Raw genomic sequence first — 17,701 nt, forward strand, 5'->3', positions numbered from 1 at the left:
CATTATCTTAACAATTTAGTCGTCTACAGTAATGTTTAATTGGTGCTGCTATAGTTTTGTAGCGCTATATGCTGATGCTGCTTAACTTTGGTGTGATTTTTCTAGTCTTTAGCTTGGGTGCTGAAATCTAGCCGGTAGTTTTGTTTTAGTTCTCTTGTAATCATCTTCGTAGTCTTTCCAGCTCTGTGCCGGTTCTTTTATATATATGTAGCACATAAATATTAGATAATTTTGAGAGAAAGAGATCATTTTTGTATTGAGAAACAATCTCTTGAAAATAATATGCACACCTCTTACAATCTACCAGTTAATAACCAAAAGAAAGATACTTTCACATTATATATAATCCCCAAACTAAATTTACAAGAAAATCCTGACAACTGGAATGTTGCTCTCGAGGAGATTATATGTAGTCAATAGCACTGAAATGTAGTCTCGAAATTAACGATAGAATTACCAATCGGAGAAAACGTAGAAGATTTTCTTTTGTTCGTTGCACCATATACATGCAATTATTTAGATAAAAGAAATCTATAAATCAAAGCAATCAAAGTATCAAACATAATTGGGGGTGGCGTTGGGTGGTGTTGGAGCCGATGCCACCTTCCCCCCACGCTCGGACCGACTGTTCTCAGCAAACTTAAGACTTGCTTGGTGCATCCCTTTCTGCTTCTCCTCCTCCGTCCATTCAGCAACATAATAATTCTCTTCACTACCTTTGACGATGTCTTGACTGGCCGGAAGAAACATACTTCCCCATTGTGGGAAGTGAACAAAACTTACAGGAAGTGTACAAACGATGATCATGATACCCATGTAAGACAAGCCTTTGGCAGTGGATATTGACGCAGACGCAAAGAATATCAATTGGGTTAGTCCTGATCCAAAGTTCCCTCCGGCACCGGTCATACCAGAGATGATACCCATTGATCGCCGGGAAATGAAGGGAACGATGCCGAAGGTGGCTCCGCATGCTGCCTGGGCACCGATGGAGAAGAGCATCATAAAGGTGATGGCTAATGGTAGCGAGTTTACTAGGCCTAGGAAGACACAGCAAACGCCGCCAGCTGTTTGGAGTAGCCATAGGTTCCAGAGTCGACCTCTCATTCCCCATCGTTTGGCCATGTAATCCGATGTGAACCCACCAAATGGACGAGCTAGGAGGTTTGCCATTCCGAAGCAGGCCGCAATGATTCCGGCAAGGTGAAGTTGTAGATCAAATCTGTAGATAATTCATCGGAAAACAAACATTTTATTTTAATTTGCACATATAACTAAACTTTTGAGTAGCTACTGTAAAAAAAAAAAACAATTCAAATTAACCTGTCATAGAAGTATTCTGCGATCACATTGTCAATCGTCAGCTCCACACCCATGGAATAACCGTAGAGAAGTACAAAGATCCATGTTCGATAGTTTGTCACAGCATACCACAATACCTACAAAACAAAAAAATAAATAATTAGAGACAAAGAACATACCATAAATGGAAGGTATATAAATGATGAATGCCTTAGCCATCGTAATTAGGTATATATAAAGGTTTACCTTGCCGAATTTATCTTTGGCAACATCACCCTTCTTCTGAAGAGCACCCAGATTACCATCAGGCAAATCTTGACCAAGAGTCAACACAAATATCCCCATGATTGCGTTAAGCCACCCTGGTACGAAAAATGCGATCCTCCAAGCCGTGAACGGCGTTGCCCCGGCCTTCTTGATGATCTCAAACAACACCGGCATCAGGAGTTGCGTGGCTCCACCACCCATGTTCCCCCACCCAGCCGCCGTCCCGTTCACCAGCCCGATGATCTTGCTGTTAAACATGGTGCTCATCCAATATTGGCACGACACAAACGTAGCCAAAGAAAATCCGATCATGAATCTGACAGCTATGTAGCCACTAGCGTCGCTGACAAAAGACATGCAGAAGACGGTGGGTGCTGACATCATGATGAGGAAAGCACAGCCGTAGCGAGGCCCCAACAAGTCACATACCGCACCCATAACCAGCCTCGAGAAGATACTACCGGAAACTGAGGCAACGCCGGCGTTCCCGATGTCAGCTTTGGTGAGATCGAGGTTGTCTCGTATGATGGGAACCAATGGAGCTGCAGCGAAGGTGGAGACGAAAGTGGTGAAAAACGAGATCCAAGAGAGGTGGAAGGTTCGCATGTGAGGGTTCGCAAATGAGAAGAGCTTAAAGACTTTTGCCTTGTGTTCAGAGTCCACAGGGAGGTCAAATTTCGCCGTGGTATCAGTGGCCACCATCGGAGACGCCACAGAGAACGCCAGCACTGGCTCCCGGCCGGTGACTCCATGCATGGAGGTTCCCGGAGAACCTTCAATTTCAGGCATTGTATTATCAGTTCTTTTACTCCTCTCGAATGTGATATACGATTTATATTTTTGTGCTGCTGATGTCTTTATGGGAGTGATGATTTATATAGGCTTCCGGAGACAAACAAACATGAAAGTTTGACTTATTAAAAAGGGTTCATATTCATAAATATGGTTTAGTTAATGGGGTTGACAAATGAGAAGGGTTAAGGTAGATAGCTAGTGGGGATTACCAAAAGGTTTTGATAAGTTATATGTTTTCTAAAGGAACCCGTTCGCCGCATCCTGTATAAGTGAACAGTGTTTAGGCTCACCGGATATCCCAAAAGTGCCGTTCAAAATAAAAAGACATCCCAAAAATTCAGCTTACAACTTATAACTGAGGGTCATGGCCGTTTAATCGAGATTTTTGTGTAAAAAATTTTGAAATTAAAAGAATTTTAAAAAAATCTACTATTAATTTGATTTCTTAAATTTATTTTTCACAGCATAGGATGGGGAATAGTGAAAAAGACCACAGGCACTCGGTTTCGTCCATTAGAAAAATCACAATTGAAAAATTGTTACAATCTAACAATATGATTCTACTACACAATAGACCTTTACCCACAAAAATTACCGATGCACAAAATCCATGCAAAATCCAAATTAGTAATATCGTCATCACCCACAGTTTACCCATCGATTTTGAAAAATCAGAAACACTTCTGGTATGTTGGTAAACGTAGGTGATTTTCCACGAATTACCCATAGAATAACATCGTTTTTTTTTTTCATTTTCGTTCGTTAAATGATGTTTTTCAAATTCATATATCTATCGATTTAATAAATCAAGACATTTCTTTCTTTCGTCAATTTATTAGACTCATCTATATACACATGTATGTGAATTATAAGATGAAAAAACAAATGATACATCAATTTATATATATATATATATATATATATATATATATATATATATATATATATATATATATATATATATATATATATATATAATAAGTTGATAAAACAAAGAAATACATTGATTTATGAAACATTATAAAGGATAAAACAAATGCAACAAACGTTAAAGGGTCAAAAATGGAAAAACTTTTTATTGGTGTGGGAAATATATGGCATACTAGAATCCTTTTTTTCATTTTCCAACCCTCAAAGGTTGTTTTTTTTGCTTCATGCTTAACATAAATTAATAAATCAATGTATTTCTTTGTTTTATCAATTTACTATATACATATAGATACACATACATGTATGAGTTTGCTAAGTTGATGAAATAAAGGAGTCTACTGAATTATTAAGTATGTATGCGTATATCAAAGTATTTATGTAAGTTTAAGTGTATATTGTGAAATATGTTGAACAACCAAGTCAATACATCAATTGATTAAGTTTTATAAAAAAATTGGATGAATAGAACAATATTTAATGGTAAAAAAAGTGAAAAAAATGAATCAGGCCCACTGAACAAAATTGTTTTTTCATTTTCGATCCTTCAACATTGTTTTTTAGTTCTATATTTCTATCAATTTACTAAATCAATGTATTTCTTTGATCCATCAACCTATTATACCCATACACGTACATATGTATGTGAATAATAAGTAGATAAAACAAACGAAACACTTTTATATTATGTGTACAAGTATGTGGATAATATGGTGATAAAGTAAACAAATACATCGATTTATTATACATTATAAAGGATAATACAAAGACAGCTGTAACACCGTAAATTTCAAAACAAATTTTTCGATTTTCTTGAAAAACATAATTCGATTAATATTCATCAAACAACCATATTAATTATCCAATATAGGTTAATACAAAATCCCAAGATCACAATGTAAAAACTCCGAGTGTGTGTGTACGGATCAAGCCGGCGCCTTCCCGCGGTCGTCACTAGTACCTGAAACAATAACATCAAACACTGTAAGCACAAGGCTTAGTGAGTTCCCCAAAATACCACATATAACACATATTAGCCGCTCGAGGCTATAACTCTGTGGGTCCGTGCACCCAAACTCTGTGAACCCTCAGGTTCTAGCTCTGATAAACATGCATTACATAAATCACATAGAAATAATGCAGTACAACACATAACATACATAGCATACAAATACTCTATCACATAACTCTGGTTACCTACTCAAGGTAATATAGTATAGTGAGAAGACTCACCTCGCGTATCTCGGTATCTCACGAATCCTGGAAATCCCTCGTGCTCGATCCTCCGAGCTCTAATCCTCTTATAACATTATATGTTTCTAATTAACACTTTATATCTCTAAGGTTGACTATCTATAAGAAGTCAACACAGGTCAACGGTCAACGGTCAACGGTCAACTCTGACCGGACTCGGCGAGTACCATGGCGACTCGGCTAGTCTAGACGTTTTCACCAACCCTCTGAAATCCTCTTACTACACGTCGAGTATCCCCCCCCCCCCCTTTACTCGACGAGTTTCACCTGAATGAATCGCGGGGCCACCCCGACTCAACTCGCCGAATCTCAAGGACAACTCGGCGAGTCCAAGTTTGAATCAGTCCACTCGTCATCCCTCTCCAACTCACCCTGACTCACTGAGTCTACCCATGACTCGATTGGACCACTCGCTGAGTAGTCCCAAGGCAATCTTCAATCTACTCGCCGAGTCAGATGAACAGACTCGGCGAGTCCATGCCATGCAACCACTCCAACTCGCTTCTAAGGTCAGATCTGCTTCCAAAAACTATAGATCTGGCCTCCCTCGACTGATTCATCACGTAAAGCTCCTATCTTGGTGCTCATAACACACCATATAGCTTAATAATGGAGTTTTTGACCTAAGGCATGAGGATTCCAATCCAAAGCCTCCATTGATTCCCAAAAAGCTTGGGTAAAGGGACACCCTAGACCTCTAAGGGTCCAGATCTATGGTTCCAACCTCATAAGGGACCAAAAGGACACTAAATCTTGCCATAAAAGGGTTCAACAAACCCTAAATCTAGATAAACAACAACAAACAAGAAGGTAACTCGGATTTATTACCACAAAAGTGATGCTCTGGACTCCAAACCCACAGAAGTGGCTCCTTCTTGCTTTCCCTTGGCTAGCTCTTCTCCTTCCTTGCAACAATGGCACCTCCAAGGTCAATAATGGCTTCCTACTTAGCTCCAAATGCTCACATTCGATTAGGGTTTCACTCAAGGGGCTGGTGAGCACAAATGATGGCCATTAGGCCCTTTAAATAAGTCTCAAACCCAAGAAATTAGGGTTTCATTACACAGCGCTGACTCGCCGAGTCCATATCCTGGACTCGTCGAGTCCAGGCGCGATCCCGCGTCCAAATCCGCATCCCTACTCGGTAAGTCTGAGCTCCAACTCGCCGAGTCCCCCTCACAAATCAACAAAATACAATAAACAAGATACCTGATAAAAATCCGGCTGTTACAACTCTCCCCCACTAGGACTAGACTTCGCCCTCGAAGTCTCGCTCTAAAAACAGTTCCGGATGCTGCTCCTGCATCATACGCTCTGGCTCCCAAGTCATCTCTGATCCCCTCCGGTGTTGCCACTGAACCAACACCAGAGGTACCTCCTTGTTTCTCAAAACCTTGATCTTCCGATCCCTGATGGCCACTGGTCTCTCGGCATAATTCAGGCTTGCATCTACCTGAATATCCTCTAACGGAACCACTGCCGATTCATCGGGTATACACTTCCTCAACTGCGACACACGAAAAGTGTCGTGAATCTGTCCCAACTCTGCTGGCAACTCCAACCGATAGGCTACCCGGCCTACCCTCGCAATCACACGAAATGGACCTATAAACCGGGGCCCCAACTTGCCCCTCTTCCTGAACCGAATCACCCCTTTCCAAGGAGAAACCTTCAGGAGAACGAAGTCGCCGACCTGAAATTCAAGCTCGGACTGGCGCCTGTCCGCATAACTCTTTTGTCGGCTTTGGGCGGTCAATAACCTCTGTCTGACCCGCTGTATTTGCTCTATCGTCTGAATCACGATCTCTGTACTGCCCATCACTCTCTGCCCAACCTCACCCCAACAAATGGGAGTCCGACACCTCCTACCATACAGCAGCTCAAAGGGCGGCATAATGATGCTCGAATGATGGCTGTTATTGTAGGAAAACTCTGCCAAGGGTAAATACGTATCCCAGCTACCCCCAAAATCCAATACACATGCTCGAAGCATGTCCTCAAGCGTCTGAATCTTCCGCTCACTCTGGCCGTCTATCTGGGGGTGATATGCGGTACTAAAATGCAGCTTAGTACTCAACTCCTCATGAAATTTCTTCCAGAATCGGGAAGTGAAGCGCACATCACGGTCCGAAACAATCGAGATCGGCACCCCATGCCGAGATACTACTTCTCTCACATAAACCTCCGCCAACTTCTCCGCCGAAGAACTCTCACTGATGGCAAGAAAGTGAGCGCTCTTCGTCAACCTATCCACAATCACCCAAATTGCATCAACTCCTCTGGCAGTCCTCGGCAATTTGGTGATGAAATCCATAGTGATCTGTTCCCACTTCCACTCGGGAACCTCCAATGGCTGCAACTTGCCATGCGGTCTCTGGTGCTCGGCCTTCACCCTTCGACAGGTCAAACACCTCTCGACAAACCATGCGACGTCCCTCTTCATACAAGGCCACCAATACTCTTTCCTCAAATCTAAATACATTTTTGTAGCCCCGGGATGGATCAAAAATTTCGATCTATGAGCTTCCTCCATCAATGTAGTACGCGTACCGCCCACAAACGGTACCCAAATCCGGCCCTGAAAAGTCATAAGCCCTCGACTATCCGACACAAACTCAGAAACCAAACCAACGACCCGTTCTCTCTTCTGCATCTCCGGATGCACAGCCTCGGCCTGTGCCCCACGAATGGCGTCTAGAACTGGAGCTATCACGGTCAATCTCAAACATACATTTCGTAGTGGAGTACTCTCCGCCCTGCGACTCAATGCGTCGGCTACCACATTAGCCTTCCCCGGGTGGTACAAGATCTCGCAATCATAATCCTTGACTACATCTAACCACCTCCTCTGCCGCATATTTAGGTTAGGCTGATCCATCAAGTACTTCAAGCTCTTATGGTCCGTGTATATCGTACAACGAACCCCATACAAGTAGTGCCGCCAAATCTTGAGAGCGAACACCACTGCCCCCAACTCTAAATCATGTGTGGGATATCTCGTCTCATGAGGCTTCAACTGCCTCGATGCATATGCTATCACATGTCCCTTCTGCATCAGCACCGCTCCCAGCCCTAAAATCGATGCATCACAGAATACCACAAAATCTTCCATCCCTTCCGGAAGAGCTAATACCGGAGCTTCGCACAACCTTTGGCGAAGCGTCTCAAAGGAGGTCTGCTGCTCGGGACCCCATAAAAATGTAACACCCTTCCGGGTCAATCTGGTGAGTGGCACTGCGATCTTGGAGAAATCCTTGATAAACCTCCGATAGTACCCTGCCAACCCAAGGAAGCTCCTGATCTCAGAAGGTGACTTTGGCACCTCCCATCTCATCACCGCGTCAACCTTGGCTGGATCGACCAATATCCCTTTCTGATTAACGAGGTGCCCTAGAAACTGGACCTCCCGCAACCAGAAACCGCATTTGGAAAACTTTGCATAAAGTTTCTCCGATCTCAAAACTCCAAGAACTTCCCTCAAATACTCCTCATGCTGCTCTCTAGATCTCGAATATACCAGAATATCATCGATAAACACAATCACCGACCCATCCAACATCGGCATGCATACCCTATTCATGAGGTTCATGAACACAGTCGGGGCATTGGTGAGCCCAAAAGGCATCACCATAAACTCATAATGCCCATAACACGTCTTGAATGCTGTCTTCTGGACGTCCTCGTCCCGCACTCTCACCTGATGATAGCCCGACCTCAAATCGATCTTGGAGAACCAAGATGCTCCCTGCAACTGATCGAATAAATCGTCGATCCTCGGCAACGGGTAACGGTTCTTGACCGTCAGCTTATTCAATTCTCGGTAATCAATACACATTCGATGCGAGCCGTCCTTCTTCTTCACAAACAGAATGGGTGCTCCCCACGGCGAGCTACTCGGCCGAATAAACCCCTTCCCCAGTAGCTCCTGAAGCTGCGAGGATAACTCTTGCATCTCTGGAGGTGCAAGACGATAAGGCACCTTAGCGATAGGCGCGGCTCCCGGAACCAAATCGATACTGAACTCCACTTGCCTCACGGGAGGCACACCTGGTAATTCTTCGGGAAAAACATCTGGAAACTCACGCACCACCGGAACTTCATCCACTGAACTCGGTCTCTCGGAGATCACCCGCGTATCCATCACATACGCCACAAAACCCTTACAGCCCTGCTGTAAACACTGCCTCGCCCTAGCGGCCGAACAAAAGGTTGATCCAGAACGTGTACCCTCGCCGTATACCGAAAGAACTCCCCCACTAGGATCTCGTATGGTCACCAGCTGACGCTCGCAGTCGATAACCGCGCCGAATCGGCTCAACCAGTCCATGCCCACTATGACACAGACATCACCCATCGCTATAGGATCCAGATCGATCGGAAACTCAACCCCAAAAATCTCTAACACACATCCCCGGAGGACCTCCGTGGCACAAATCACTCTGTCGGCGGCTATGGAAACCCGCAGAGGCCGACTCAATGCCTCACGACTAACACCGATATGCTGACTAAAGGCCAAAGATACAAAAGACCGACTTGCACCCGAGTCAAATAACACTAAAGCAGGCATAGAGTTCACAAGGAAGGTACCTATGCATAACATGATATAAGCATAATATCTCAACACCAAAAATAAATATATAAAAGGAAACGTACCAGCCACAACGTCGGGTGCAGCGCGGACCTCTTCCGCAGTCAGCTGAAAGGCTCTCCCTCGAGCTCTCGGTGCCTCGGCCTTCACAGGCCGACTCTCTGTAGCTCTGATGGCGGCGGGAGCAGATCCCTGAGATGCTCCACGCAGCAGCGGACACTCCGCCTTCCGGTGTCCGGTCTGGTTGCAGTGAAAACACACTGCAAACCCCTTGGGGCAATCCTTGGCCATATGCCCCTCCTTGCCACATTTGTAGCAAGATCCTGCTCGACAGACTCCATCATGACCCTTGCCGCACTTCCCGCAAGTGCGGCCCTTCTGGCTCCCGGGTGTGGGATCAGCGGGCTTGGCCCGCTTGGCTGCCGGCTGGAGCTGTGCCGGCCACCGATCCCTCCCCAGAGACTCCGCCTCCTCCCTGGCCTGAGTCTCAAGCTCAATCTCCCTCTTCCGGGCATTTGCCTGAAGCTCAGCAAATGTCCGATACGAGGAGTTCGCGGCGAACTCCCGAATATCCCGTCTCAAAATGCTCAGGTAGCGGCTCATACGTGCCTGCTCAGTGGACACGTGCTCAGGGCAGAACATCACCCTCTCATGAAACATCCTCGTGATCGTTGTAACTGACTCAGTACCGTGCTTGAGGGTCAGAAACTCCTGTGTCAAACGCTCCCTCTCCACCTGGGGAACGTACTCATCTTGGAACATGGTAGTGAACCTCTCCCAGGTCACTGCCGAAAGCTCAGCAGGTGTGAAATGCACCGTCACAAACTTCCACCAGTCCTTCGCTCCCAAGCGAAGCTGGTTCAGCGCGAATCGAACCTTCAGATGCTCAGGGGATGAGCAAGTGAAGAAGCACCCCTCCATATCAGATATCCACCTCATAGCTGCCACCGGATCCTGTGTACCATCAAACTCTGGTGGTTTGGTGTTGCTGAACTCCCGAAACAGTGACGCATCACCTCCCTGGGGTCTCGCCGCAGCAATCGCTGCGGTAGCCGCTGCAACAGCAGCCTCAGAAAGAGCGGCATAACGCTCGTCAAATGTATCAATCAGCGCGGTCTTAATAGACCCGAAAATCTCTGGTATCTCAGCTCTGATGACCGCAGCCACCTCCTCATGAATGATCTGTCGAATCTCCTCATCACTAGCTCTGGCACCCTCCGGCATATGACATGTCCTCACCATCAACCTCTGAAATACAACATGCGATAAATTAGAATTCACTCGAACATTCTTACACTCGACAATCCACCACTCCTTGATTCTTGGTATCCCAAGATTCTTATTTGGACTGTGTACTGCCCCGGTGCTTTCAGTAGTACGAGCCCAATACTACTGTCCACACCGTCTCAGTACACACCCCAAACCTTCCTCTTCGGATCCCAATTCTCAAGTACTCTATCATGCGTAGACCACTCTCTAATAGATCTCTCATAAACCCCTTGCTGCTACCTACTCACTCTCAGCATCTCATAGCAGCTTACCCCTCCCTAGGCTAAGGCATCACAAATCAGGCCACTCTAGTCCTATTAGCAATACCTAGCCTACTCTAGCATGCAGATACATCATATCAATATTAATATCACGTAATATAAAGGTTTTTTTTGGGAATTCACCGTTCGGGCGCTGACTGATCGTACACACGTTTCTTCCTGGAATTTGTTTCTTTTTCAAGAAAATCTTTTACTCTTAGAAAAGTTAGGTTTTCTTTTGAAAATATCTTTCCAATTCCTTAGTTTGAGTTCAAATACTCCCGAAGGTGTACTCGAATCCCTCAAACCAACGCTCTGATACCAAATTGTAACACCGTAAATTTCAAAACAAATTTTTCGATTTTCTTATAAAACATAATTCGATTAATATTCATCAAACAACCATATTAATTATCCAATATAGGTTAATACAAAATCCCAAGATCACAATGTAAAAACTCCGAGTGTGTGTGTACGGATCAAGCCGACGCCTTCCCGCGGTCGTCACTAGTACCTGAAACAATAACATCAAACACTGTAAGCACAAGGCTTAGTGAGTTCCCCAAAATACCACATATAACACATATTAGCCACTCGAGGCTATAACTCTGTGGGTCCGTGCACCCAAACTCTGTGAACCCTCAGGTTCTAGCTCTGATAAACATGCACTACATAAATCATATAGAAATAATGCAGTACAACACATAACATACATAGCATACAAATACTCTATCACATAACTCTGGTTACCTAGTCAAGGTAATATAGTGTAGTGAGAAGACTCACCTCGCGTATCTCGGTATCTCACGAATCCTGGAAATCCCTCGTGCTCGATCCTCCGAGCTCTAATCCTCCTATAATATTATATGTTTCTAATTAACACTTTATATCTCTAAGGTTGACTATCTATAAGAAGTCAACACAGGTCAACTCTGGTCAACGGTCAACGGTCAACTCTGACCGGACTCGGCGAGTACCATGGCGACTCGGCGAGTCTAAACGTTTTCACCAACCCTCTGAAATCCTCTTACTACACATCGAGTATCCCCCCCTTTACTCGACGAGTTTCACCTGAATGAATCGCGGGGCCACCCCGACTCAACTCGCCGAGTCTCAAGGACAACTCGGTGAGTCCAAGTTTGACTCAGTCCACTCGTTATCCCTCTCCAACTCACCCTGACTCACTGAGTCTACCCATGACTCGATTGGACCACTCGCTGAGCAGTCCCAAGGCAATCTTCAAGCTACTCGTCGAGTCGGATGAACAAACTCGGCGAGTCCATGCCATGCAACCACTCCAACTCGCTTCTAAGGTCAGATCTGCTTCCAAAAACTATAGATCTGGCCTCCCTCGACTGATTCATCACGTAAAGCTCCTATCTTGGTGCTCATAACACACCCTATAGCTCAATAATGGAGTTTTTGACCTAAGGCATGAGGATTCCAATCCAAAGCCTCCATTGATTCCCAAAAAGCTTGGGTAAAGGGACACCCTGGACCTCTAAGGGTCCATATCTATGGTTCCAACCTCATAAGGGACCAAAAGGACACTAAATCTTGCCATAAAAGGGTTCAACAAACCCTAAATCTAGATAAACAACAACAAACAAGAAGGTAACTCGGATTTATTACCACAAAAGTGATGCTCTGGACTCCAAACCCACAGAAGTGGCTCCTTCTTGCTTTCCCTTGGCTAGCTCTTCTCCTTCCTTGCAACAATGGCACCTCCAAGGTCAATAATGGCCTCCTACTTAGCTCCAAATGCTCACACTCGATTAGGGTTTCACTCAAGGGGCTGGTGAGCACAAATGACGGCCATTAGGCCCTTTAAATAAGTCTCAAACCCGAGAAATTAGGGTTTCATTACACAGCGCTGACTCGCCGAGTCCATATCCTGGACTCGTCGAGTCCAGGCGCGATTTCGCGTCCAAATCCGCGTCCCTACTCGGCGAGTCTGAGCTCCAACTCGCCGAGTCCCCCTCACAAATCAACAAAATACAATAAACAAGATACCTGATAAAAATCCGGCTGTTACAACAGCAACGTTAAATGGTCAAAAATGAAAAAACTCTTCATTGATGTGAGAAATATGTGGGTGATTATCCACAGATTACCCACATACCATAATCGTTTTTTCATTTTTCGGCCCTTAAACGTTGTTTTTTTCATTCCATGCTTAACATAAATCATTGTACTTCTTTATTTTATCAATTTATTAGATATATATACATACACGTGCATCTATGAGTATACTAAGTTGATGAATTAAAGGAGTATGCTCAATTATTAGGTATGTATACATGTATAAAAATATTTATGTATGTTTTAGTGTATTTTGTAAAATAAATTGAACAAACAAGTCAATATATCAATTGATTAAGCTTTATTACAAATGGATGAAAATAACAAAATTTAATGGTCAAAAAATGAAAAAAGGAATATGGTTAGTGGGTAATCTGTGGGTGATTTTTCATGGATTACCCATAGAAAAAAAAATGTTTTTTTCATTATCGATCCTTTAACGTTGTTTTTCATTCTATATGATATATATCAATTTATTAAATCAATGCATTTCTTTGTTGCATCAACTTATTATACCCATTCACGTACATATGTATGTGAATAATAAGTTGATAAAACAAACGATACATTTATATATTAGTATGTATGCATGTATGTGGATAATATGGTGATAAAACAAAAAAAATACATCGCTTTATTATACATTTTAAAGTATTAAACCAAGAAAACAATGTTAAATGGTTAAAAATGTAAAAACTCTTCATTGTTGTGGGAAATCCGTCGGTGATTATCCACAGATTACCCACTTACCATAATCGTTTTTGTTTTTTTTTTTTTTTTTTTTCATTTTTCGACCCTCAAACGTTGATTTTTCCGTTCCATACTTAATATAACTTAATAAATCAATGTATTTCTTTGTTTTAATAAATTTATTAGATACATATACATACACATGCATGTATGAGTTTACTAAGTTGATGAATTAAAGGAATATATTGAATTGTTAGGTATGTATGCATGTATAAAAGTATTTATGTATGTTCATTTTGTGAAATAAGTTGAACAAACAAGTTAATATATCAATTGATTAAGTTTTATAAAAGATTAGATGAATAGAACAACATTTAATGATCAAAAATGAAAAAAGGAATTTGGTCTGTGGTAATCAATGGGTGATTTTCCACGGATTACCCACATAACAAAATTGTTTTTTCATTATCGATCATTCAACGTTGTATTTTCGTTCTATATTTCTATCAATTTACTAAATTAATACATTTCTTTTTCCCTCAATTTATTATACACATACTGTATGTGAATAATAAATTGATAAAACCAACGATACATTTATATATTATGTATGCGTATATGTGGATAATATGGTGATAAAACAAAGAAATACATCGATTAATTATACAATATAAAGGAAAAAACAAAGACAACAACGTTAAGTGGTCGAAACTCGAAAAACTCTTCATTGCTGTGGGTAGGGATGAGCATATGGACCGAGGAACCGGCCGGAACCGGTACCGGAATCGGAACCGGCACCGGAACCGGAACCCGATGGAACCGGTCGGGCCGGGACCGGGACGTTATTTTTGTGGATTCTTGGAACCGGAAACCGGTAGGAACCAGAACCGGTAGAACCGGAAAAAACCTGTAGAACCGGCAAGAACCGGAACCGTATGATGCTATTTTTCAAGGATCGGTTCCAACATTTGAAGACACGACAAGAACCGGTAGGAACCGGGAACCGGTAGAACCGCCGGGCCGGTTCGGTTCTTGATTTTGGCCAAAGCCGGTTCCCGGTTCCGGTCCGGTTCCGGCCGGTTCCGGCCGGTTCGGTCCTTTTGCTCATCCCTAGCTGTGGGAAATGCATGGGTGATTATCCGTAGAGTACCCACTTAACATAATCGTTTTTACATTTTCAACCCTCAAACATTGTTTTTTTTTCGTTTCATGCTTAACATAACATAATAAATCATTGTATTTCTTTGTTATATCAATTTATTAGATACATATACATACATATGCATGTATGAGTTCACTAAGTTGATGAATTAAAGGAGTATACCGAATTATTAGGTATGTATGCATGTATAAAAGTATTTATGTATATTTAAGTGTATTTTGTGAAATAAGTTGGAGAAACATCTCAATACATCAATTGATTAAGTTTTATTAAAGATTTAACGAATAGAACAACATTTAGTGGTAAAAGAAAAAAGAAAAAAAGTAATCTGGTCAATGGGTAATCCATGGGTGATTTGCCATGGATTAGCCACAGAACAAAATTGTTTTTTCATTCTCGATCCTTCAACGTTGTTTTCCATCCCATATTTCTATCAATTTACTAAATTAGTGCATTTCTTTGTTTCATTAACTTATTATACCACACACGTACATATGTATGTGAATAATAAGTTGATAAAACAAACGATACATTTATATATTAAGTATGTAAGCATGTATGTAGATAATATGGTGATAAAACAAAGAAATACATCGATTTATTATATGTTATAAAGGATAAAACAAAGATAACAACGTTAAATCGTCAAAAATAGAAAACTCTTCATTGCAGTGGGAAATATGTGGGTGATCATCCACGTATTACCCACATACCATAAACGGATTTTCAGTTTTCGACCCTTCAACGTTGCTTTTTTTTCGTTCCATTCTTAACATAACTTAATAAATCTTTGTATTTCTTTGTTTTATCAATTTATTAGATACATATACCTACACATGCATGTATGAGTTTACTAATTTGATGACTTCAAAGAGTATACCGAATTATTATGTATGTATGTATGTATAAAGTATTTATGTATGTTTAAGTGTATTTGTAAAATAAGTTGAACAAACAAGTCAATTCATCAGTTGATTAAGTTTTGTAAAAGTTTAGATGAATAAAACAACATTTAATGGTCAAAAAATGAAAATAAAAACATTATGATATGTGGGTAATCTGTGGGTGATTTGCCACGCATTACCTATATAACGAATTCGGTTTTTCATTTTCGATCCTTCAATGTTTTTTTTTTTGTTTCGTATTTTTATCAGTTTACTAAATCAATGAATTTCTTTGTTTCATCAACTTATTATACCCATACTCGTACGTATGACTTTTAATAACAAGTTGATAAAACAAACGATACATTAATATATTAAGAGCATCCACAATGGGGAGTTTAATGGAAGAGTTGAATGAGGTGTCATGCCTACTTATCATTTAATAGATACAACTCTACCATTGTGAAATGCCAACTTGGTATTCAATAAATTTGAAGTTTAATGATCATTGAACTCTTCAATGGGAAAAACGAAAGTCTTTAAATCTTTAAATACAAATTTTTTTAATTTCTTCCATTGAACTTTAAGAGTTTAATGCATTGTGAGATAAACTGAATAGAGTTGTATGGAATAGTGAATGATGATGTAACATTCCATTGAACTCTATAGAATTCAATGCATTGTGGATACCCTAAGTATGTATGCATGTATGTTTATAATATAGTGATAAAAAAAGAAATTAATTGATTTATCATACATTATAAAGGATAAAACAAAGACAACAATATTAAATGGTCAATAATGTAACAACTCTTCATTGTTGTGGGAAATTTGTGGGTGATCATAGGCATATTACCTATATATCAGAATCGTTTTTCCATTTTTTTTATCCTTAAACGTGGGTGATTATTCATTTATTACCCACATAATAAAATCTTTTTTTCATTTTTTTCTCCTTAAACGTTGTTTTTTGTTCCATATTTCTATTGATTTACTATATATTGTCTAGTTCTGCGTCCAACGATAGTAAAAATTATGAATCATTTTAAATATCTAATTTTACCTGTCAAAATTCTTATAAGCATAGTTACTTTTTACCATCTTAGAAAAAGGAAAAACCAAGACAATAAACAACGGATTAATTTAGATATATACCTATTCTTGTATTCAAAAATAACTTAATGAATATTATATTTTTCAATGCATGGTTTTATTTTAAATCCAAATCGACATTAAAGCCTCATATCTAATTAAAATAGTATGGCTTAAATATGTTTATGTTAAACATTTGGATACAGTTGAAGTTGATTGAACGGAAAAAAGTAAAAACAGCACATTTTGAAATAAAAGATATATTTTGCTCTTTTTTTATTCATGATACGTAAAAAATAAAAAAATAAAAAAAGTGTTAATCGGGATTTTTAGAGAGTACAAACAAGACATAGGTAAAATACTCTCGAACACTTTCTCTCCTGTCTTCTGTATCCGGCAGCAAAAAAGGAGACCACATCACCACCGATTGCTACATTTGCAGTCGTCCCCAACTTGGAAACTACATACGCCGCTGCAATTGAAGCCGGACCACTTTCTATCTTATTTATTTATTATTATTTCTTCCTTATCCCGAAAATTTGAGGTATAATGCTAACTTTTTAATTTTTCGAAATTCCAAATGGTAAGATTTTAATTTGTTAAAGTTTTAGGTTGGGGTTTCTTTAATGTGTTCGAATAATGTCTATTATCTGAGTTATGGTTTAAGTAGTTATGTTTGGTTGTTGAAATTTTTAAAAATTTGAATTTGTTGAAGTTAGGGTTTAGTTTGTTTAAGTGGTAGGTTTAGTTTTTCGACTTATGGTGATGACCTCACTTTGCATGTTGGATTGTGGGAGCAGTATGCAGGTGGGGGAAAGAAGATCGGGTTTTTGGGGTAGGAAACTCAGATCCTAGTTTCGCGGTGACTTGGACCCTGAATTTATGCATGCAATTATCTATGAACTATGCTCGATCTCAACAAGATGTATTGCTATTATGGTTAGAAAATGCAAGTGTGTCTGTGTGTGTGCATATATATATATATATATATATATATATATATATATATATATATATATATATATATATATATATATAACCACATTGCTACAAAGGATAAAAAAAATTATATTTGCTATTATGGTTAGAAAATGTAAGTATGGTGCTATTAGGGTGATTTGTTTTGGTT

General features: G+C 40.6%; 1 protein-coding gene across 1 annotated transcript; it reads right to left on the reverse strand.

The window, feature by feature from the left end:
- Positions 1–397: 397 nt before the first annotated feature.
- LOC145036665 (high-affinity nitrate transporter 2.1-like) lies at positions 398–2,400 on the reverse strand. The gene is made up of 3 exons (XM_078985134.1): positions 1,549–2,400; positions 1,324–1,439; positions 398–1,222 (listed from the first exon to the last, which is right to left on the reverse strand). Exons 1-3 carry the CDS (start codon positions 2,356–2,358, stop codon positions 556–558), a joined length of 1,593 nt encoding a protein of 530 aa, XP_078841260.1. The 5' UTR covers positions 2,359–2,400; the 3' UTR covers positions 398–555.
- Positions 2,401–17,701: the final 15,301 nt, after the last annotated feature.

The sequence above is a fragment of the Lactuca saligna genome, chromosome 1 (genome assembly GCF_052625555.1).
Source record: "Lactuca saligna cultivar CGN05327 chromosome 1, ASM5262555v1, whole genome shotgun sequence".
Lineage (NCBI taxonomy): Eukaryota > Viridiplantae > Streptophyta > Magnoliopsida > Asterales > Asteraceae > Lactuca > Lactuca saligna.

Excerpts from the sequence above, each read along its gene's own strand:
- LOC145036665 (XM_078985134.1), bottom strand. The coding sequence starts at position 2,358 with ATGCCTGAAATTGAAGGTTCTCCGGGAACCTCCATGCATGGAGTCACC. Across the intron at positions 1,440-1,548 it reads CCAAAGATAAATTCGGCAAG|GTATTGTGGTATGCTGTGAC; the intron begins GTAAACCTTTAT and ends TTTGTTTTGTAG. Across the intron at positions 1,223-1,323 it reads GCAGAATACTTCTATGACAG|ATTTGATCTACAACTTCACC; the intron begins GTTAATTTGAAT and ends AATTATCTACAG.